General features: G+C 41.1%; 1 protein-coding gene across 4 annotated transcripts in view; it reads left to right on the forward strand.

Annotated features, from left to right (window-relative positions):
- STK39 (serine/threonine kinase 39) overlaps nt 1-23,772 on the forward strand; it is a 335,094-nt gene extending 311,322 nt beyond the window's left edge. For all 4 annotated transcript variants that reach the window (XM_066279983.1, XM_066279985.1, XM_066279984.1 and 1 more), the window contains exons 17-18: nt 12,159-12,223; nt 23,011-23,772. In XM_066279983.1, the coding sequence (XP_066136080.1) occupies nt 12,159-12,223; nt 23,011-23,085 (140 nt within the window). In that variant the 3' untranslated portion in view covers nt 23,086-23,772. The remainder of the gene's footprint in view (nt 1-12,158; nt 12,224-23,010) is intronic.
- Nucleotides 23,773-25,072: the final 1,300 nt, after the last annotated feature.

Genomic DNA, 25,072 nt, shown 5'->3' on the forward strand with positions numbered 1-25,072 from the left:
CCCTTTTCCTGCAAGATAAAGATCACAGTCCTTGGTGGGCAAGGCCGAGGTGGTTGGCGCCTACGGGCGTCTGGACCTGTGTCTCCCCCAAGCCCTCTCCGGTCCCGCCCCAGCGTCTAGACACCTTCAGTGCAGCTCGCAAACTTGCTCTGCTTTGCGCTTTCGTGGGCTCTTCCTCTAGACCTGAAATGTTCCCATTCACAGGGCAAATGTTGACTCTTCTTTCAAGATGTAGTATCTCGTCCCAGAACCCCAACCAGAGCTCTCCAGGAGGTTTGCCTCCACGTTGTCCTGTATCTTATTTCTGCTCCTCAACCAGCACGTATGGGGCTGGACTCATTTGTTTATGGATTTTCCCACACACTCTGCAGGCACAGTTTATGTTTCTTATGTTTGTATCGCCACAGCATCTATCAGGAATGCCAGCTTATAGTACACACTTCTGTAAGAATTTGTTTAATAGCTGAATGATTATAGTGCATGTATTAGAACACATACCTATTTTTAAAAAAAACCTCATGCGTCTTAATAGGCAACAGCTTGAATTTCCTTGCACACAATATACACAAAAGATGCATCTGCAGAATCTTTGAATAAGTATCACTGCTCACTCCTCGTGAAACTCTGCAGGGTTAGAAACAGTAGCAATTTGAGTCCAGAAGGCTTTAGGTTTCCAAGCTGGGAGAGGAGCAAGCACAGAAAAGTAGGAGAATATAGCCCAGATCCTACATTATGATTTAGAGACAGAAGACCCAGGGCATGTTGTCAGGGTAGAATGGCTACTTTCATAAGCATGAGTGCTCCATACCCAGCTTCCAGCATCCAGCATCTGAGAGACTTAGCAGACAGGAGGGGTGAGGATGCCTCAAGTTCAGTGGACTATAATCAGAAGGTCCACTTGAATGTCTGAGCTATTCTTATAAGTTTAAGTCATTTTCTTTGGGAAAGCCTTTAAAAGTAACTGCCACATCTTGATGCCAATCCCATCCCAACTTATTTTCATGCAACAATTAACACTAATTGGGGGTGGGGGGTTATTGATCAGTTTGTTTTTAGAGAGACAGAGAGAAGAAGCGGGGACAGCATATAATTGTTCCACTCAGCTATGCACTCATTGGTTGCCTCCCGTGTGTGCCCTGACCAGGGATCGAACCTGCAACCTTGGTGTTTTGGGATGACAGTAACTGAGCTAACCGGCCAGGGCCAACAATAACAAATATACAGGAGAAATGTTAAATTGAGTATGACACTGGGACAAGAAGGTTTTTTACAAAGTATTTAATTTTTATATTCCATAAGCTCTTTTCCACATTCCCATAATTTTTTCATCTCATTACAACTAATTGTGAAGTTTCTGCAAAAAGTTTCATTTAAATATTTTACCTTGCTATTAAAGATATTATAGAACACAGTCAGCCTGTATTCTTACACTTGACCCAACCAATCCTTCAAGGATGGTGGAGGTTAATATTACTGTGGCTACAGCCTAAAATAGTACTAGGCTAAGAGTGATCCATGCACTGTCTATGCTGCAATGTCACCAAATGCATTATTAGTAAGCGCAGTGTTTCGTACAGCTGACTTGTTTTTGTTTTTGTTTTTGTTTTGTTTTGTTTTGATAGTAAGGGAAGGAGGCAATGGCTGATTTACATTCTGTGTGCACTCTATACCATGTATGGACGGGTGAACATGTTGGCAGCTGGTGACTTTGAGTTTCACTAGTCTGAGGCACGGGAAGGTGGTTTTCTAGTCTCATATTAAGAATTATAAACAGGGTCAGATTTCATGTCCTTTATTTTTTAGGTTATGGCCTAACCTAGAGAAAAGTCCCAGTCAGCCCTTGAATTGACTTACAATTATTAAAGCAGTGATTAATTCAGTCTCAGTCTGTGCCTGTTACTGGCTGTTGATGCCGTACTTTAAATGCTTTGGCGTATATCACAGATAGAGGGGAAAAAATAACCCAAGAAAGGAAGATAAACAGATGTCCTCTGGGGCATTGCCACGTGGTGGAAGCGAAGGCCCAGCTCCCCCTGCTCCGCATGGGCTGGCCACGTGTGGGAGAAGTGCTTCTCTTTGAAAGGCCGCCGCAGGCCGGCTCAGTGTCCTTCAGGTCTCTGCGCTCTCCCTGCCTCTGCCAGATGGCTCTGCCTTAGCTGGCTGCGCTGACCCATAATTTAAGCAGCATTTCTCATATCAGTGTGATTACTGTCTCATTAATTTTAACTTCTCCAAAGCTTCTCCTCTTCCAGGAGCCACCAGGTTAAATCTCAAGCTGTGTCCTATTAATACGTGACTATTAAAAAACCTCTATAAAACAGATCAAGGTAAAGCAAGAGTGACAGAAAGAAAAAGTTGATCCTCTGAAGTTCGGTGTTTCGTTTCCCCTTGGCATATTTTCTCTGACTGATTAGAACTTTTCTAGAATTTGTGTGATTTGACAAGGTCATAAAAACAGCTTAAAGCTTACTAAAAACAAAGTGTTTTTGTTTTTAATCGAGTGATGATAGGCGTTGAAGGAGACACGTTGTTTTTAGTTTTATACAGAGTTGCCCTTTTGTCTTAATTTGTAGTACTTGCTGGAAGTCTGCCTCAACAACGGTTGTGAGTTTGTCAATAGAATCCCAGAGTGTATTTTATCTTCATTCCTTGTATATGTTTAGTCTTTGTTAATATCTCCAGAATGTGCTCTTGGGTGTGAGACTTGGAATCTAGACATCTAGCCTAATTAAGTAGACCTTATTGCTGTAGACAGTGAAGACTTGGAAAAGCGGTCTTTGTGTCTCAAGAAATCGAGATTGGATAGATTTCCTGTTTTTTGTCTCTTTTGACTTCCATTATATAATTGCTTTCTCTTAATTCTACCCAAACTTATGACCTACGCATAAAACCCTACTAGAAGAGGGGTGAGGTTTCTGAACTGTGCAGAAAGTTCTAGTTGATTTTCTAAGGTACGGGCTGAAGCTGCTTGAGTTCTATCTGCATGGGAGTGCATGTGGGTGCTACATTTACTAGATGAGCCAGAAGATAGGATAGGTGCTTCTGAACATCTTACCTCTTGGATGAAGAAACACCTGTAGTTCTTTTAACAATGACATTTGGGGGGTTTTTTGTTTTTGTTTTTATAGAAAAAGCCTACCTTCTTAACCCAGAAAAACCATTCTTGCATTTATGGAAATCCTTAGTACTTTCATATACTCTTTTAACACTTCCAATAATACCCTTTTACATTTTTTTGGTCAGAAATCATCTATTAAAAAACTCCACCAAAATATGCACTTTGAAAGATGTTCTATTAGGGAAATATAAATTGAAGCTACAATGAGATACCACTGCACATTAATTAGGGTGGCTAAAATTAAAACGACTGATTATACCAAATGCTGGCAAGGATGTAAGAAACTGAAACTCTCAGACATTGATGGTGGAAATGTAAAAATGGAACAATCACCGTAGAAAACATTTTGGCAATTTTTTATAAAGTTAAACATACATCTACTATATTATCCAGTCGTTCTACTTCTCGGTATTTACCCAAGTGGAAGGAAAATGTGTCTCCAAATGAAGACATGTAAAACCTTTATTTGTAACAGCAAAAGCTCAAAACAAAAACAACCCAAACATCCACCAAGAGGTGAATATTTAAACTAGCGGTTCTCAACCTGTGATTTAAACAAATGTAATACATCCATATAACAGAATGCTACTTAGCAATAAACAGAAATAATTAGTGATACATGCCATACAACATGGGTGGATTTTTTTTTTAATTCCATGAGAAGAGAGAGGCAGAGAGACAGACTTCCACTTGCACCCCTACCAGGATCCACCCAACTAGCCCACTAGGGTGCAATGCTTTGTTCATCTGGGGCATTGCTCTGTTGCTCAGCAACTGAGCTTTTCTTAGGGCCTGAGGCAGAAGCCATGGAGCCATCCTCAGTGCCCAGGGCCAACTTGCTTCAATTGAGCCATGGCTGCAGGAGGGGAAGAGAGAGAGAGAGAGAAACAAGAAGGGGAGGAGTGGAGAAGCAGATGGGCACTTCTCCTGTTTCCTGACCAGGAATAGAACTTGGGACATCCACATGTCGGGCCAATGCTCAACAACTGAGCCGAACGGCCAGGGCTGGATGGATTTCAAAATAATTATGATGTGTGAGAATAGCCAGGCCAAAAAAAAAAAAAATGAGTCTATACTATATACTCCATTTGTATAAAATTTTAGAAAATGCAAACTAATCTATAGTGGCAGAAAGTCATTTTCTGAAGAGAGTAGAAAGAAGGGCAGGGAGTGGAAGGTAGGGGGAGGTAAAAGGACATAAGGAAATGTTTGGATGTGATGAATTTGTTTATCTTGCATGTGGTGACAGTTTCACTAATGTGGACATATGTCAAAACTTAGCAAATTATATACTTTAAATATGTGCAGCTTATTATATGTCAATTATAGTAAGACTGTTATAAACATACAGAAGGCCCCTCTAAAAGAAGATGTTACTAAGCATTTGGGACAATGATTTAGTTAAGATTTAAAATGATGGCCCTGGCCAGTTGGCTCAGTAGATAGAGCATCAGCCAGGCATGCAGACATCCTGAGTTCGATTCCTAGTCAGGGCACACATGAGAAGGGACCATCTGCTTCTCTTCCCTTCCCTCTCCCCTTTCTTCCTCTCCTGCAGCCAGTGGCTCAGTTGATCTGAGTGTTGGCCTCAGGTGCTGAGGATAGCTCAGTTGATTGGAGCAGTGGCCCCAGTGTATTGCCAGGTGAATCCCTGTCTAGGTGCATGCAGGAGTCTGTCTATCTCCCCTCTTCTCACTTAAAAAAAACAAAACAAAAAGATTCTAAATGATATGACCCCACTGAGAATCTTTTGAAAGCTACACACTCTCTTTCCAGAAAAGTGCACACAACATTTTGCCTACAATTTAGAGGGTCAACACACTAAAAACCCCAGGTTAAGACAGCTATAGAATTCTTTATATTTTTTTGAAGAAACTAAGTACTTTTCAACAGCTGTATCTCCCAAGCAGTAATTTTCTTTGTTTGTCCAAAGCAAGTAAGTTAATTCTTCCATTCATCTCAGATGGATGTTGGGTATTCTTGGGAAGCATGATTTTAAAGTTTAGCCATTCTTCATATAATATTTTTATTTTTTACTTTCTCCATCCTCATTCTAAAGAGGAATTAAACAATACACACACTGGTATATCACTTACACCAGCTACATGAAGCTATAATTTTGCTAATTGTATCATGTCATTGCTTTCAAAATGAGCAATAATAGATAGCATACTGATTATTGGACACTTCCATTACCACACTATGGTCCAGTTCATAAAATTCTACATAAATACAGTAAAGGAAATTTAGGATCAAAATATCAATTTTATGATTATATTTCAAAGGACTGATTCAATACTGGCCAGCTTAGCTGTTCAAAGCTGTTTCACAATATTTTATTTTGCCAAGATAATAATAGTGAACTGGACTTTACCTGAACCTTAAGGAGAATGGCAAGTGTATTTATGCTTGTTTCCCATAATCCCTTCCTGTTATATGTAAATAATAGTAATATTCAAGTCTGCCTGACATTTTGGTCTCAAAGTTGCTTGCTTATAGTACCTATAATACTCCTAAATTCTCTTATAACTACTGTCTTTATCACCATCCATAATTCTGAGTGAAATGCAAAGAAAAATGTCATGTAATATACATATTTCCCCTTTCCTGTAATATTTCACTTATCATTTACACTGTCTTATACATTTGGTAATGGAAATGCCTTCTTAAGTAATTGTCATGAGTTCATCCTTAGACTCTTAAGGTTTCCCAGGAAGAAGTCTCAGGCATAGATTTGCACACAGGCAGTTTTTGAGGGGTGCTTTTTTGATCAGCCCCTGTGAGGGAATATAGAAAGGAGAATTCAGCAGGCGGAGGAATTAAATGGCCACTGGATCACTGCACACACCTCAGCTAAGTCCAGGGGGGGGGGGGCTTTGGCTCTGCAGTGCCCTTAGGGTTGTCCTCGGAGGGAGCAGGGCTTTCTTCTCTCACTGCCAGTCACTGGATGCAGTGCCCTAGGGGGAGAGCCTGACCTGGGGTGAGACGGCATTGTTTGCCTAAAGGGAATTCCCAAGGAGAAATGAAGTCGAGCTTCCTCAGCCACCGGGAGCCCCAGCAGATGGGAGGGCGGTTGCCTCATTCCTGAAGAGAAGAGTAGGGCTGCACTCCCCAGGATCCATGGCCGCCCCGCCCCACCTCGCACTGTGGTGATCCACGTGGGGAGAGTTTCTCCAGGTGGCTGGCCTCTTCCTGAGAGCTGTAAGGGGGAGAGTTAGGTGAGTGTGGCTTCCAGTCCCCACCGCCGCATCGAGTCTTGCGGCCACTGGTACTTGTCGTTCATCCTCTGTCACCCACTGTAGATTCGCTTCATCTGGGACACCCCTATGCTAGTATGGGTGTGATCTGGGCAGTGACCTAGACTCTCATCTCTGGGAGGGGAAAAAAACTGAATGAAAAACAGCCAGTCTCTCAAGTCATGGTTGCCTAGGATACCCAGTATTCATTTGAGATGAGCCCAGAGTTTGTTTATTTGCTTTGGAGAAAATAAATAGAACTGTTGCATAAGACACACATTTGTAGAAAGTCTTCTAAGATATGACTATTTCGTTGGTTCTTAACCTGGGGTTTTTAGAACCTTGGAACCTTGCAAATCGACATGTGCTGTATATCAAGCACTAAGAACATAGCAGTGGATAAGACAGATAATGTTTTTGTACTTATTGGAGCTTATGTTCTAGAAGTGGGGGGCTAAGTGAAAGGTAACATCCAAACTTTATTCGTGAATGTATCGTATGTTTGGTGCTATGAAAAAGAAAAATTCTGGGGAAAGAAATGGAGAGTGAGGTGATAGTGGGGATGTTAATAGGCTAGTCAGGAACATTTGAACGGAAGCTGGAAGGAAAGGAGAGAGACAGTCATAGAGGAGGAGTGTCTGTTTCCAGCTTAGGGAATGGTAGGTACCCAGACCGCTGTGAATGTACAAGGGTTAACACAGAGACTGTTGTGGCCGGACTAGAATGGTGAGGAATGAGGTCAGAGAGGGAGCAGGAAGCCTGAGCAGGTGGGTTTTGTAGGCCATTGTAGAGCTGTGACTCTGAGCTGTAATGCCATTGGAGGGTTTTGAATAGAAAAGTAACACAATCTGATTACATGTTAGAAGGCCTGTCTGACTGCTGAGAGATGGCTAGGCCACGGAGGGGCAAGAATGGAAGCCGGAAGACAACAGGCCCTTGTACTAGTCCAGCCAAGCAATGATAGTGGCCGTACTTGGGTAGTAGCAGCAGAGTTGTCCATTTCTATGTATGTAGATATATTTTCAAAGGTTAACATTTTGCAGAGGTGAATATGATTTTTTCTGGATTATGAAACAGTTTGAATCTAGTGAGGAAATCAGACCTATATTGAATTATCACATAATGGTAGAGATCCAGGGGATAGTGGGGGTTATAGAGCCCTTCCTGGGAAAATCCAAAAAATAAACTGAAGAGGAAGGGTGAGACTGGACCATGGATGGTCTCATGGACCACATTAAAGTCTTAGATTTTAGGCCCTGGCCAGGTAGCTCCATTGGGTTGAGCATTGTCCCAGTTGGCCAAGATTGTGGGTTTGAACCCTGGTCAGGGCACATACAAGAATCAACCAATGAATACATAAATAAGTGGAAAAACAAGTTGATGTTTATCTCTTTCTCTTCCCCTCCCCCCCTCTCTCTAAAAATCAATAAATGAATTTTAACAAGAATAAAGACATTTTATTCGGAAGTTGTTGTACAGTATTACATAAGGAGGCAACACATTTTTATTGACGACTTAGATTCTCCAAGTAACTGGTGAGTGTGAGAAAAGTTAACACAAGGAAAACAGTCAATAAATAAATGCAGTTGTCTGGGGTAGAGATAATAAGCTAATAAGCTAATATTTATTATGCACTTGCTGTACATTGAGCACTATTCTAAGCATGTTATATATGTTAGCTCAGTTCTTGAAACAGCTCTATTAATACCACATTTTACAGAGTCACAGCTACAAACACAAAAAGGCTAAGGAAACTTGCAAGTTTATGGGGTTGCACAGCTCTAACCCAAGAGGCAGGATTTGAACCCAGGCCCTCTGGCTGGAGAATTCAGACTCTTATACATATGCTACACTCATTTCATAAATATACAAGCCTGAAGATTTAGGGAAGGTAATATGGTAACTCCCTTTAATGTTGTCCCAACTGAATTATCAGCCATAATTTCACATTAGTGTTATAGTAGTATCTATTAGAAACCCACCGTCACGTCATCTTCCTTTCTCCTTACTCAGAGCACAGATTCTCTTTTGCCACCCATTTCTCTTTCTCTGCACTCTCACAATGCCTTTCTGTAGCAATGCAGTGTACAGAGCAGGTGTTGAGAGTGTATCTTTGGATAAAATAGTATTGTCACGACATCACCTTGTCTGGTAACCCAAGTCCGTACTCTTGTGTTATCTCAGTTTCTTACTAGGGAAATCCATCAGACTTGGTGTTCACTGGTGTGCATTTACATACAGCTTTTGTTTGGGGATATCTGGAAATAAATAACTAATCTCACTGGCACCAGAATTTCAGTACTAGATGAGGTTGTGAAATATACTGGTATCTGGGGAGGAAAGTATATCTTTTGACTAATCACTTAGAATACAAACACAGACTGTAAAATAGTCAGTATATGACTGTTATTTTTTTAACTGTCAAAATGTGGGGAATTTGACTAGTACAAGTATTTTATAGCGAACGCTTTCTGGAGAATGCCTGGCTTAGTTTGCCAAAGAAGTGTTGGCTCTGCTGCCTTGCCTCTGTTTCGATTCAGGAAGGTATTGAGCAGCAGAATCTCTTTCGTGTGGTTGTTAATGATATTACAGTTCCATAGAGCAGAGTACTTACTGTGCTTTAGGCCAGATGTTATCCTAAAGAACAAATAGAAACTTCTAATCCTGACAGGTATTCAAGCATAAATTGAGACACAGGGACTCAAAAAATAAGAAATAACTTGCTCACACAAAGGTTTCGTAGCCCTAGTGGTAGAGCAAGAAGACCACAGTCCCCTGGAGCCTCGGTGTTCCCAGTGTCCTGTGTGGACACGAGACAGAGAGAGCACCTGTGAGCAGAGACAGGGCTGGGAGGAAGGAGGGATGAGCTCAGAGGTGATTACAGAGTCAGCATTAGAAACTGAGGGAATGAGTTTTATTTGGGGGAAGCTGGGAAGGACAGGAAATCAGTTGATGAACACTGAGTAAACAGGTTCAGAGCCCCCTATTTTTTTGGAAACTACAATACCTAGAAACTGAAGTTCAGTGTTATGAGCATAAACTTGAGAAGCTCTAAAGTAACAACCAGCCTTATCCAGCCCTTTCTTCTCAGCTCACGTTCCAGGTAGGTGATTTTTTATTTTTGAAACCCAGGTGCACAGTCAGGAGAAGGGAGAAAACAGTGACACCCATCCTTTTAATGAGCATTACTACTGGGAAAGAAATTAGCATCACCCTGGATTTTATGTGATGTCAGTTAAATGAAGGTATTTTATAGCACTTTACAACAAATTAGAATCAACTAAATTGAAAATAAGCCTAGCAGCTGGGATAAGTAATCAGGTAAGAGGCCAGTTTTGCTATTTTTGCTTTGAGCTGAAGACAGAATTTGAATTTCTAATGTCTCTGAGGTTCACAGTCGAGGACTGTGATTTCTGGCATGATTGTTCAAGACGCCAGCAGCTCAGCCTTGCCCTGGGTCCCCCACTTGCTTAGCCATGCTCCTGGGAAACTGGCCTCAGCACAGACGCGTGTACCCCAGAGAGGGGGTATGAATTAGTGCAGGGCGGAGCTCCGCTCTTCACAGCACAAGCGAGAACAGACTGGAAATAGATGACCCAGAACAAAGCAGTAAATCATCCACATTAACGGAGACATTCATGAAAGGACTGAAATTCGTATGAAGACACTATGGCCACTCGTGAAAACAGCCCAAATCCTAGGAGCTCTTAAAACACTTTCATGTTTTAAGAACATGGTGACTGTGTTGAGCTATGCAGTTGCATGTGGTCAGGGTGCCCTGACATCATGAAGACTGGCTCTAGTGAACAGCATTTTACAGCACAGCTTCCCTCCATGCTCGTGTTCCTGGCGTGGATTACCGGGCGGTTTTAGTATCTGAAATCTGTCCAGAAACTGTGGAGGAGGCCAAGAGAAGTTTGGTGATGATAATGGTACAGATAAGTGGCCCAGGGTATACCTGAGTTTGGCTTGTGTGGGCAAAAGAAAGAGGAGAAAAAGGTGAGCAGGAGAGAGCTGTTACCATCAGTGAAACTTTGCAGATCGCTCAGAATTTACGTGGTAAGAAGGCAACAGAAGATAAAATGTTGCTTGTAATTATGGTCTATAGAAATAGGCCATGTTGAGTACAGTAGTCCCCCTTTATCCATGGTTTTGTTTTCTGCAGTTTCAGTTACCCATGGTCAACCACAGTCTGAAAATATTAAATGGAAGATTCCAGAAATAAACGATTCCTAAGTTTTAAATTGCACTCTGTTCTGAGTAGTGTGACAAAATTTTACACTGTCCAGCTCTGTTCAGTTCTGTCCCAACCCTGATACGACTCCTCCTCTCTTTGTCCAGCTTACCCACCCCACATACGGTCCCCCACTGGTTAGTCACTTAGTGCCATCCTGGTTATTGTACTGACTGTCGCAGTACCACAGAGCTTATATTCAGGTAACTCTTTTTTGATTAATAATGGCCCCAAGCCAAGAGGTGTGACGCTGGCAATTCAGGTGTGTAACACAGAAGCTGTAGAGTGCTTCCTTTGAGTGAAAACACATGTATACACATAGGGAAACAGACTCTCCAGGTCTGGACTGCCCCCAGTTTCAGGCACCCCTGGGGTCGGGGAGCCCGCCCCTGTCAGTGAGGGGACTGCTGTATGTAACTTTTCATTGTTTCCCCTTTGTAGCTGATGGATGAAATGAAGTGAACTGATTTGCCTAAAACCTCTGTATTTAGTGTCCAGTTAACCTTAGAGAAAAATACAATTGGCAGGTTTCTTTCTACTGACAAGCTTTCTACTTGAAACATTTTTCTCAAAATATTTCTGTTTTTCATCTTAAGGATATATATTACGATAACTTTTCAGATAGCTAATTACTGAAGCAGCAGATAATTTGATAATGGAAAAACGGGACCTTCTTCCCCAATTCTTTGATAGTAACTTCTCCTTCCCTTATCAATAGCCCTGGCTTGCTTTTCAGTATTTTATACTTGTAACTTTGGATGTGGAAAGAAGAGGTATTAAATTTCTGTCACCGCTGCCTTTGGGTCATATTATTCACAAACTGTACCCTACGGCAGAGGAGGGAGGAGGAAGAGCTGACTCCTCCACTAGAGTGTCACATCCATCATGACAGCATGGAGAATGGGACGGGTCTCGCATGAATCTGGCTCATAGCGAAAACATATCTTCACTATTGAGCTCCACTCTAGTGCTTGAACCCTGGTCAGCTGACTTGGGAATTGTTCAGGGTGGTTCTTCACTGGTTTGATAGATCACTGTGTTCTGAAAACCTTAAACCATGTGCCCAAGTCATAAAGGATGTCCACTGTATTTTGTGGCTTTGGTAAACATGGGCGCAGAGATTTGAGTAAATTTATAGAACAGGAGTTCAAATGTGCTGACCTGTTATTTCCAGAGAAGGCCTTGCAGTACCTCTCCTCTGGGTTTTGTGCTGCCCCCTCCTGGCTGACACATTTCTTAGCAATGAGTGTTGAAAAAAACCAAATCGGGGAAATACAGGTATCATTTTTACTTTCCATCAGAAAGTAATTTCTCATTTAATTTTCTGAAAGGTCAAGGTACAGTTAATTCTAAATTAACTATATATTATTAATTCAGATGTGCTGAAGATATAAGTTGGTGTAGAAAATATATGAGAGTACTTTGGTCATTTATATGGATTTCATGTCTGTGAAAAGAAATGATTTTGCAACTAATTGCATCATTAGTCAAATTTTCTGAATCATTGATGTGAAAATTTATTGTTACTGGAAATAATTTGGACACCTTTCTTCATGTTTGTATTTTACAGTGGCTGCTAATTTACAGAAGATTGTAGATGATCCCAAAGCTTTAAAAACCTTGACATTTAAGTTGGTAAGTGGAAAGTTATAGAAAGAAGGTAAATATTTTGCTGTGCCATCAAATAATAATAGACGTTCATACCCTGCTCTGTAATTTTGTTGCTGCTGTCTTTTTCTTTGAGGATCCATTCTTTCATCCCTCATTTCCTGTTCAGCATTTCGGAGTATTTTCTGCTCATGGCCAGAAATTTCCCATCAGCGTAGCTTGTTCTTTTACCATCACATCCTTTATGCAGAGTGGCCGCTTGGGTAATCTTGAACGCCATACCACTGTGCTTCCAGTTTGTATGGCCACGTGACCATATAGAACAAAATCAGACTGAATTCCAAACAACACTGCTTTTTTCTAGGATTATGACATTTGTTGTTTGGATGATGTATATCAGAGTTTTCAATAATTTTTTAGACGAGCATTTTATTTTGTTTTCAATGAAAGTTAACATATATTAGTTAGAGGTGTACAACATAGTGATTAGGCAGCAAATAGGTGTTGTACACAAAGGGTCGGTCATCAAGACCTGAAATTGCTTGCAGCATTCTGACCGGCCCTTGATACAATTAATTTATAATTTTAAAATGAGTCATTTAGTGTACAGTTTGCTACAACATTTACTAAAGCATTCCTGAAGCTAAAGCTGTATATTTCTAACTTTTCATACATTGAGGCTGGTTATGTTAGAAATGGTGTAGGTAATTGCAAGCAATTGTAGAACAGCTCGCTGAAGGCTAGTGAACATAGACAACATTCTAACTCCACATTTCAAACCACAGTCACAGGTTCTCGCAGAGAAGAGATGTTCCAGCAGTTTTTCTGCACCATGGATTTTTAATTTAATAACTGGGGTGGGCACAGAAGTGCAGAATACTGAGCATTCTGGGGTCATTGTAAAACTGAGAGTGGGTGGTCACGGCCCGAAGTGGAGAGCAGTCCAAATAGTCAAAAGTGACTATTTCTTAAACGTTTTAACAAACAACACATGGTGACTGATTTCTAAACTATTAATTAATCTTACCACGGGCCAGTCAGAATGCTGCAAGCAATTTAAGGTCTAGATGACCAATACTTTGCTGTATACAACGTGTATTGATGATCTGTCTGTTTTATTTCTTGTGAGAATTTAACAGAAAAGGCATGTAGCCAAAGATGCTAAATGGTTATTAGTTACAGTAAATGTAAGCCTGGTGCTTACTTAACTTTGCAGGTCTTGCTTCTCATCTAATTTCAGGTAGGTAGTCTATGTGATAAATCCTCTGAAAATCTTTGTGTTTTTATTTTATCTGAAGAAATTCTTTGTTCTGATAATTAAACATTTTATTCAGGTAGAATGAGAGTGATAAATTGACAAATGAAAATTTTACCTCCTTGCTTGGGATTCTTCTGTCAACTCTTATGTTTCTAATTCACCCACATCTTTGTAAACATGTTTCCTTTATATGAAAATATATTGATGAGAGAATGGCAGCCTGTGCCAACATTTCAGGCAATATTTATGTTTTTGTTTTGTTTTGTTTTGGTTTTTTCTGAAGTGAGATGCTGGGAGGCAGAGAGACAGATTCCTGCATGCGCCCTACCAGGATCCATCCGGCATGTCCACTAGGGGGCGATGCTCTGTCCATCTGGGTTGTTGCTCTATTCTTACTGGAGCCATTCTAGCACCTGAGCCAGAGGCCATGGAGCCATCCCCAGCGCCCGGGCCAACTTTGCTCCAATGGAGCCTTGGCTGTGGGAGGGGAAGAGAGAGAGAGATAGAGAGAAAGTAGAGGGGGAAGGGTGCAGAAGCAGATGGGTGCTTCCCGTGTGCCCTGGCCGGAAGTTGAACCTGGGACTTCCACATGCCAGACTGACACTCTACCACTGAGCCAGCCTGCCAGGATCATATTCATGTTTCTTTATTAATTTTTTACACCATTAGAAAGAAATTACACCTCCTCAAGAACATTTTCCTAATTTTGAACATGTAAACAGAGAGATGAGAGTCTACACTTTCGCGCCAGCTTATTCCCACTGTCTCTAAACTTGCTTCCCTATAAAACAGGAAGAGTACCTTTGACCCTTTTCTGCTACCGCAGGTTTTATAAACAGGGCTACTAGATTCTCTAAGCAGAATAATAGTGTGAAACTCCTCCTCCTACGCTAATCAGTTTATTACAGTATCTTCTTGATTCTGTCCTGTTCATCCCCATTTCCAGCATCCTGGTGGCATCCTCCTATTGTCCCAGCTGATCTTCCTGCCTATAGTGTGCCACCTCTATGTAGCACTCTGTGGCGACAGCCAGAGTAATTCTTCTGCAGTTCCCAAATGCTCCAAATACTTGAGTGGTTCTCCACCACCGTCATCTGAAACTCAGCCCCCTGGACGTGGCTAAGGAAGCCCTCCCCGATCGGACCTCTCTTTAGGTCTGCTCTCTGCCTCCCCAGTGTGCCCCACCCCGCACCCTCATCCATTCATTCTGTCTCCCTGTTCCCTCCTGTTTTCATCTGTTGGTCCTTTGCATGTCCGTCTTACTAAAAGACCCTGTTTCCCCACTTCTCTAGGCCTCTGTCTCACCAGTGCCTAGGCCTGTCCCAATTTGCAGCCTGATTTTTACTTTCTCTGATTTCCAGTCCTGGCTTAGGTGCTCCTGTATTCTCCCCCATAGGGATTACATTATATTGAAACTGTGTACAATCTTATTTGTAGCTCTAATAAATCTAGAGACTTCAAGTGGATGGAGATTTCTGTCTTGGATCCCCAGGACCTGGCACAGTGGCTGGCACAACAGGGGCCTGGTAATAATCAAATTATGTCAGAAAAATACAAATCTCATTTAGAAAAACTTCAGTCTGATCTCAATAGGACAGTAACATCTTGGTAAAAAAACAGAAATTCAAATTTGCCTTCATTATCAAATTGGTTATTTTACTGAAGAGTAAAAGATCAAAGTATTTCATAAGCATTTTTCCTCATAAGCCACTGCTACTTGGAGCCCTTTATCTCTCAGCTGTTTATCATTAGAATCTCAGGCCTTTCTTTGCTTTCTAAAGGAGAGCATTAGGGGCCTGGCATTTGCCTAAAGAACTAGACAGTGGTTTCACTCAGGGCATGACAGGGACACTTTAAAAAATTACTAGTGCCCAGTCCTACACCGGGTGCTCTTGGTGCAGCCTGGGCTCTGGGAATTTTGAACACACTCCCTGAGAAGCATCCCACGTGAAGGCTCCTTCTCCAGTCTCTCTCCTCTTCCCACTCCCACAGCTATTAGAAATACTTGGTTCAAGTTTGAAAATGTGTCTGTTCTTATCTTGTCTGTCAGCTTGTGTAAGAAAAACAATGGCACAGGTGAACGGATATTGGTTTCATAAAGAGGTGCGTTTACTTTTTTTCTCTGCCCAATCTTTAGCTTTTGAGATCTTTAGATTCATTTGACAGATAATTGAAGTGTGATATCCATTGTTGACATAGCCAGGGACAGGCAGATCAGAAACTTTTCTTTTAAATCACTTTTAACAAAGTGGTTCAGGCATAGAGAGCATTGCAGCTCAAGTATATTGTGTTTTGGGTTTGAGATATCTGTACTGTTTTGCTGTTGTTGTAAGCCGTAACAGAAAGCTTTATAACTGTTTTTGGGGTTTTTTTTTGTATTTTTCTGAAGCTGGAAACGGGGAGAGACAGTCAGACAGACTCCCGCATGCGCCCGACCAGGATCCATCCACCCGGCACGCCCACCAGGGGCGACGCTCTGCCCACCAGGGGGCGATGCTCTGCCCCTCCGGGGCGTCGCTCTGCCGCGACCAGAGCCACTCTAGCGCCTGGGGCAGAGGCCAAGGAGCCATCCCCAGCGCCCGGGCCATCTTTGCTCCAATGGAGCCTTGGCTGCAGGAGGGGAAGAGAGAGACAGAGAGGAAGGAGGGGGTGGGGGTGGAGAAGCAAATGGGCGCTTCTCCTATGTGCCCTGGCCGGGAATCGAACCCAGGTCCCCTGCACGCCAGGCCGACGCTCTACCGCTGAGCCAACCGGCCAGGGCCTATAACTGTTTTTTAAATCAGTTTTTAATTCGCTACCTTGTAATTTTGTAAAGCAAATGATTCTTGCTGCTTTCATGTAGAATTTTTTGAAGTTGCGTTAGTGAAAATAGGAAGTAAGAGATTTAACTTGCCCTTGAAGATAGAATGCAGATTGTAAATCCATGTAATTACCATCCAGCTGGTACACATTTCCATGAGCAGTACGGATTTTAGTTACTGAGGTTGAATAACATGCCTTGCAGATAGCAATTTCCTGAGCATTTCAGTAATTAACAATAAAAGGGCCTTATTAATAGAGGCTTTCAGCTTTGACATACCTGGAGGCTGCATGACTAAGGTGACATTTTCCAAAGAGCGTAAAGCTGGAACCTTTCAGTTCAGGAAGGTCCGTGTTGCAGCTCTCCACCTCTAAGTCTGAAACAGTGGCCCCAATCCTGGCAGTGTCAGCTTTACCTGGAAACTAGAAACTTGATAAAAATATAAATTCCAGGGCCCAGCTGAGGCCTAAGGAATCTGTGGGCTTTAACAAGCTCTCTAGGTGAGTCTGATGCAGGCTATGGTTTGGGGACCATTGCTTCAAAGGAAACATGGAGGCACTCAGTAGGGTAGCACAGTGATTCTCAAACTCTACCAGGCCTATGAATCGCATCGGGAGCTCAAAACATCCCAGTGCCCAGGCCTACCCTCAGATCAGTCGCAACCTCTGGGGTGAACAGGGGCATTGCTATGTTTTCAAACTCTCTGGGTGGGTCCAGAGTGCACCCAGGGTTTGAGGTGAAGGAAATCCTTGTGGTTGGTAGTGGAGGATTCAGGCAGCGGCCAAACCTGCTGGTCCAGCAGGATGGGTCCAGAGCTGGGCATTTTCAGAGGTACAGACACGAGTGAAAGCACGCATCATTCTACTGGCATGCTAAGTTCCTGCTCATGTATACATTTCCCTTTGAAGCTGGGGTTCACAAAGTGGGGGTCCTGGAATTCTGGGGTTCCTTGACACCCTTTTTAGGAGATACTGGGTGTGAAAACTCTTCCCAATAATACTAAGGTGTTACTTACGTTTTCCATTGTGTTGATGGAGGAAAAGCCATAGTGGGGAATACTGCTAATGTCAGTGTGGACCAAGGCAGCAACACGGGACTGTATAGTAGCCATCAAAGCCGTGCACACAGTCACTAAAAAAATAAAAAATACAACAAAGCCAGTTTTATTTAAGAACTTTCCTAGTAAAGCAGGCAACATTATAGATTTTATTAAATCTCTGCTTGAGGACACGTGTTTTGAATCTGTCTGATGAGCAGGGCACTTCTTCAGTATGCTGAAATACAGCGATCGTGTCCAGGAAAAGCATTTTTAAGACTGAGTTGTGAGCTGAACTACTCATTTCCCTCCTTATTTTCCATGAAATACCATTTTTACTTAGAAGAATAGCTGACAAACTGGCTATTCAGACAAGGGATGTGGCAGACTTTTCCAAAATGAACCAAGTAAGCCTGGCAGTTCAAGGAAAACAACTAACATTACTTATTGTCAATAAAAAATGTTCGCTTTTGAACAAAAAAAGGATTTTGGAAAACTGTGTCTGCCACTTTATATTTGACAGCCCCCCCCCCCGCCAGGAAAGACTTTTCTGATGAGATGGGTGATATTAATGAATACGATTTGTTAACATAGTATGATGACATGTTGATATTGTATAATGAAATATGTCGATATTGGAAAATCTCCATAACTCAGTCATGCTGAAAAATCATGCATGGGTAAAAGATCCATTCAGACTTCCATGCAAGATAACGGAGTAAGTAAATGCTGTGCTTGCCTCCTCCCATGACCACATCAATATTATAGAACAGCTGTCATTGGGAACCACATGGAAACGAGCTGAACAGAAGTTCTGTAACTAAGGGTATAAAGAAGCAGCCATGACAAGACTATTGGGAGGGCGGATACACAGAACCAGCAAGTCCCACACCCACACATGGCAGTTTAGAATCAGGAGAACGATCTTGGCTGCACAGATCCCTCCTGAGGAGGAGGGCTCCCAGCCTGGGGCACCTGTACCAGGAAGAGGAGTCCCCATAGCATCAGGCTGTGAAAACTAGTGAGAGTTGCATATGAGTGAGAAGAGGGCTGCTGGAGACCCAGGAGTTCCTTTAGAAGAGCTCGCACAGGGACTCCCTCACTCACAAACTCACTTGCTCTGAGCTCTAGTGCAGGGGCAGAGGCTCAAAAAAAGTCAGGAGAAAGGACATGAATTAACTAGCCTCAAGGCAAAGGCTAGAGGGGTCAGAAATACTGGCAGGCATCATTGCTCCTTTGTTGAGTTCTTTCCTCCAACCCAGCCAGCAGGCCTGTACCAAATCTGAATCTCCATTAAGCTGGCTGACACTGTTCCCCTCGGCACTGGTGATTCCCTGAGACCCCCAACCACACCCAACTCACACATCAGGCCCAAGTCTGCTAGTGGCTTTTTCACACAAGCAGCCTGCCTCTGCTCACACTGTGAACTTTCCAAAATCTCTCAGAAGTCCACAAATCCCAGACAAGCAGCAGCTGGCCTCAGTGTGCCCTGTACCGCTTACTGAGCAGATCCAAGCTTGGCACAATTGATGACTGGTCTCAACTGGCATTGTAACTTCCATCAGGTGGCCCTAAGCCTGGCATAAGTGGCAGCCAGTGTTGGCTGTCCTCAGTCCATATAGTGGTACCCACCAAAGGGTCCCTACCTCAGTAGTTGTGGCAGCCATCCTTGGATCACAGCATAGCCTCCCCCAAGTGCCTCTAAGTCTATTACAAGTGGCAACCAACCACAAATCCCTTTGTAGCTTCCACCAGGTGACCCCAAGGTGGGCATAAATGGAGGGTGACCTTGACCTGCTCTGAGCACCTCCCAGGAAGCTCCAGACCCACCAGAACACCACCTAACCATCTCCACAAACAAATCCAAAGGATAGACTCAGCTGGCATCTGAGCTCTGCTTAAGTAACTCCCACTCTGTGGGGTTAGCTCTTGTAGAAAAGCTTGCCCACTGTAGTCATTGCCAGCCCTCATACCCAGTCATCCTGAGGATCAGTGCCACCCACTGATATGCCAACAGCAATCAAGGCTCAGCTACAACAGGTAGGCACACAAAACCCATACACGTGTCCCTGCTGAAGTGCTCAGGTGGCCAGGGAGATTACAACACTGGGACCTATAGGACCCCTACTATGTAACATATCCCAAATGAAAGAACAGGACACATCACCAGAAAAAGAGCTAAATGAAATGGAGCCAAGCAATCTACCAGTACAGAGTTCAAATACTGGTTAAAAGAATTCTCAATTAACTTAGGGAAAGAATAGATGAACTCATTGAGAATTTTTTTAAAAAGTCATAAATGAAGAATACAATAACTGACATAGAGAATACATTAGAAGAATTCAACAGCAGGTTAAATGAAGTAGAAGATCAAATCAGCAATCTGGAAGACAAGGTAGCAGAAAACAAGAAAAAAACAAGAACAGGCCAACAAACTAGAAACAAAATCACAGATACAGAGAACAAATTGATGATTGTCAGATGAGAGTGGGGGGTAGTTGAAAAAGGTGAAGGGATTAAGTATAAATTACCAGTTATAAAAACAGTCATAGGAAAGGGAATATAGTCAATAAAATTTTTGTAACTATGCATGGTATCAGATTGGTACTAGATGTATTGGGGTTATCACTTTGTAAGTTATTCAAGTGTCTAATCACTATATTATACATCTGAAACTAATATAATATTGTATATCAACTATAATTAATTAAAGATCCATTCAAACTGCAGGGTCGACCAGTGTATTGCAATATAGCAAAGTATGGAAAGTTCAATGCTGTGGTTTCAGATTCCAGATAACAGCTAAGTTTTAAGAAACTACCTCTTGGCCAGTTTTGGTATAGTAACAAACAGTGTCCACAAGTACCGTATTTTTTGCTCCATAAGACGCACTGACCATAAGACGCACCTAGGGTTTTAAGGAGGGAAGTAAGAAAAAAAATATTTTGAACGAAATGGTGTGTTAAAATATTTAATAAAATTTACCACAATAATATTTCAACAGCAGTATTAACAACCATTAGTATTGTTATTAACAAATAAGAAGAGACTTTAATGTTCAAATACTCTCCTAGTTGTCCGGGAACCTGCAGCAGCTAAAAAAAAAAAAAAAATACATTCACTCCATAATGTACGGGCATTTTCCCCTCCACTTTTGGGGGAAAAATGTGTGTCTTATGGAGCGAAAAATATAGTAACTAGGAGGCTGTTAAAATATTCATGGAAAACAATAAAGCAATAGATTAAATGCAGAAGCAGGTATGAGAATCCAACCGTCTTCTATTAAGACATTTAAAAGATTTGCTAAATGTAAAGCAATGTCAATTTTCGCAAATTTTTCTTTTGTTTTGGCATAAATTGTTACTTTTCATGAAGAGTTTATATTAGCATGTAATGGGTTTTTTTTGTGTTTAATGGATTTAGTAAAAATATTTTAGAAATTTCCTTTTTAATTTCTAAGGCAGTATAATAAATACATATAACCTACATAATAAACATGTTTAGTCTTTAAATATATTTTAATAACATTTGAACATTAAAATATGTAAAATTTTTGTTTTAATTTCTAGGAAAATTTAGTACAGTAAATATAACCCACATAAACATAAGGTTTTGAAACTCTCGGTAATTTTTAAGGGATCCTGTGAGACCATAAGATTTGAGAAATGCTGCTTTGAGGGTCTCTGCTTCCTTTTCTCTGGATTTCAGAATCATTTACATATTGCCCCATTAGTGTTTTGCAACCAAACCATAGACAAGGACTCAGCTTTGGTTACGGGAGAATAGCACCGAGGAAGGGCCGAGTGCCTGGAAGCAGAGCCAGGCAGCCTGGCCTGTGCCTCTTTGCCGGGAGCAGTACCTTCCAGCGTGGCTGCTGGAGGCACTGGGGACAGAGGGTGGGAGGTGGACTCCCGGAAGACTCCCTGTGTGATGCACCCACAATGATCACTGGTTTAACCACCCCCTCTTGTAAATTCTCACTTCCAATACTCTTCACAAAAAAAATTTAGTATTTTTATTTTATTTCTATTTGGTAAAACCGCTACTGGGTCTTTTGTTTTTCTTTCTAATCATTTTAACCTCCTGCTATTCACATTACCAAATTCCTGACGTAGCTTCCAAGTGCCCTGATGTGCTTTACACCTGCCAGTCTGACCTTCGTGTTGCCAGTAGCAGTTTGTCCTCAGACGTATGGCAGTTGTCTCTTAATTATACAGATTGTCTCTGCCCCCATTGAGTGGGTTGAGTAAATGACATTGTTCACACACAGTAGCTAAGCAGTAGAAGGGAAGGGTTAGGGAGATAAAGAAAGGGATAGTAGAATGAGAAAATCAGTAGGAGAGGTGAATATTGCAGTATCAGTATGAAAACACCCACCAGAAAAATCTCAGCAGAAAAGTCTTCTGTGCCTATAGTACTTTGTTAAAAGGCATAAGGAAAGGAATGTCTCTGATCTGTAGCCCCTGGCACTACAAACAATGAAAATTGTACTTTGGTGAATAATTTATCTGTCGAGTATAACTAGGGAAATCATTGGATAGAGCACAAAGTAAATTTTTTAAATGCTAACTAATGTTCCTACCCTTTAGGCTACTGATTTTCTTATATAAGCATAACTACTCACACTGAATGTTATTTTAAAGGTAATTATTTTAAAATATTCAAGTTATGTGTTCTAATTAGCTGCTTATTTTAAAGGAAAACGCAGGGTCAACAAAGGGCTGAGTTTATGTGCTGCTCTGTGGAGCGGTGCTAAGCAGGCACATGGTGATGTTTGGAAAGGGATTTTCTTTCATCCACGAAACTAATTATTTTGACAATAATTTAGCAAGAATTAGGTCAAGAAAAGGTTTGTGTAGTCTTTTGGTAACTAGTTGCCCATTTCCAGTCACTCATCAGATTTTTTCTCTCCACTTCCGGTGCTTATATATTGTCCAGTTCTGATTTATGTACTGTTGTGATGTGTGTATGTCTGTGTGAGAGAGGTGAGAAGGAAAATAGAACTTAGGAATTAGGACTGGTCAGAGGTTTGATAGGCAATAGCTTATTTCCAGTTTCTTTTGATCTTGAGGAAAAATAATAAAGTATTTGACATACTATAATTTGAGCCAATTTTAGGCAATAAATATGTCCTAAATTATTAAAATAAAATTCTGTTATGGAAAAATATCTACTAGGGCACCTTTACCTATAAAAATTACTCTGGTGTTTAAATAGCAGTTACCTATGAAGAGGCATTCCACTACTTGGTAACTGCTTTTTTTTATCCTGGCCAGATTTACAGAGGAGATGATTTTGGTAAAAACCAAATTACCCCGAGTGACTTGTTAGATCTCTTCTGCACATTTTCATAGTATACATTCTTAAAAGTATTAAGGAGCTCTGAGTTGAAAGTATATTTAAAAATCACTTTAGTTGTTGAAAACTGGGATGCAGTTTCTTGGCAGTCCCACAGCTGAGAGCCTGGGCACAGTGTGATTAGCAGTAACACGTCACCCCGCCCTTCTCTGTACTTGATAGCATGATGACCAGGTTTCTTACAGCAGTTAGCTCCCACCATTCCTTTGTGAGTTTGATTCTCCTGGAAGAAGGGAGGACACACGGTCTTACATTGAATATGCCTTTGCTTGGTTTTGCCATCACATGAACAAGTCTATAAAAAAAACCAGCAGTGACAAACCAGCACTCAAGGGTTTGTTTTTCTTTCTCCCCATTTTCAGGCCTCCGGCTGTGATGGATCTGAGATTCCTGACGAAGTGAAGCTGATCGGGTTTGCTCAGTTGAGTGTCAGCTGATACATGTCCCTTGGTATGCCCCGATCTATCATTGCTCCCCTGATCACACTCCCCATAGCCTTACCCTCCAACATCCTCCCCACCCCCTCACTCCCAGTTCCCAGCAAAATCGGAAGATTGTGAAGAGGCCAGCTTTGATGAAATGGGATAAAAAAGAATTTTTTTAACTTAACACTCCGAGTTCTGCTTTATTCTCTAGCAATCCACAATATAAGAACAAGCAAATGCCACAGCTGCACGACTGTTGCTAATTTTTCCAAAAGCTATTTAATATTCTTAGCAATTAATTTGGATATCCCTTAAGTAAAAAGAATCTGAAATACACTCAGGTGGTTCTATTTATTGGCAACAAAAGGAATTTTTTCTATCAGAAGCTATTCTTTCATTGTTGTTCTTTCTGTTATACTTTAACTGTATATCTGACAATGCTGCCTCGTTTATGTTGTATTTAGAAATTAATATACTTATTAAGATTTATTAGCCAAACTTGAATTCTAGTTTTAAAACTGTGAATTTTATTTTTCATATATTTATGCATTACACACCTTAGCTATGAGAAGAAAAGGTTTTGATTATATGCTTCTTGCAGTAAATCTCTTGTTATTTAAACAAAAGTTTCAGGTCTATCTTTGGAGTATTTATAACTTCTGATTTTTGAAATGACTGAATAAAGAACTAGGATGCTTATTCTTTTGGTTTGTTTGTCTAAAAACCAATCCACAATCTGACTGTCTCTTGGGAGAGGGAGGTGCCTTGCAAACTTTCATATTAAGAATGTGCCTGAGGCTGCTTTACTCTAGAATAGTCTCAGTTCTAAAATGTCCTCTACATAAAGTGGCATCTGTAAGTTTTGCTTCATTGAAACATTTAGAATGTGATATAAAATGTTGCCATTCTATTAAATTGCTAATTATGTACCCATCTCTGATTTGACTTCCTTAAATGATAGGATTTGTTGTCCCAAAGGTTGATAAACTTAAAAATACCAGAATCTCAATTTTTCTTGAAATTCTGCAGAATACCCAGTTGGAGTGAAAATAAAAGGAGGGGGGTGTGCAATGACTAAAAGGTCAAATGCTGTTAAGTTTCAAGAATAAATACTTTCAACTCAAGTAGCCCTCTGCTTGACTCTATATTATTGAATATAACCCTTAGGATTTTTAAAATTGGAATCTGAACTTTCAGGGAGGTGGGCTCCCAGGATGGTACCATTTGCTCTTCCCTTGCTAACCCTAGATATGGCAGCTCTTTAATGTCCTTTAAAAAGCAAATATATATTACTAAGGAAAAAGAAAAGTTATTTATAATTGCCTTGTCATAATTGTTAAGGTGTTCTAGAGCCATTTGCATACAATTTAATGTAATATCATTCCATTCTATTGTTTACACAACGATTACTCAAAGATGACTGCAAAGGTAAAAGGAAAATAAAAGTCTTGCACAAAGATTTTGTGTCACATTGTTTTGTTCCTCCTCTAGGTATTATTTGCATTGCTATAGTGATCTTTAGCACTTTCATAAAAATGCCTAGTACCAATTAACTAGAGGAAAGTGTTCTGGAGGAATTTATAATAAGGCATCCATTTCAGTCACAGAGAATCAGATTTGACAACTTGAATTAGCCGAAGAAAATGAGGAAGAAACGTTCATATTTTATGCAGTCTTTGAATTAAAACTGAATTAAAACTGCAGGACTACTTGCCCCGGCCGGCAGGTGGTTTCAGCACCATCCTGACACGGGTTTGGTCTCTGGTCAGTGCTCTTACAAGAATCAACCAATGACTGCATAGATACGCGGAAGAAATAAATGTTTCTCTCTCAAATCAAATTTAAAACCAGAGTGCTAAAGAGGGGTCTTGAATGGTGACATGGGAAAACCCTGAACTTACCTCCTCCCACAAACACATCAAATCTACACCTACAAAGGACAGGAAAAACAGAGTTCCACAAAAAGAATCCAAAGAGCTCCGAACCAAGAAACATCACA

The sequence above is a fragment of the Saccopteryx bilineata genome, chromosome 5 (assembly GCF_036850765.1).
Source record: "Saccopteryx bilineata isolate mSacBil1 chromosome 5, mSacBil1_pri_phased_curated, whole genome shotgun sequence".
In the NCBI taxonomy this organism is placed as follows: Eukaryota; Metazoa; Chordata; class Mammalia; order Chiroptera; family Emballonuridae; genus Saccopteryx; species Saccopteryx bilineata.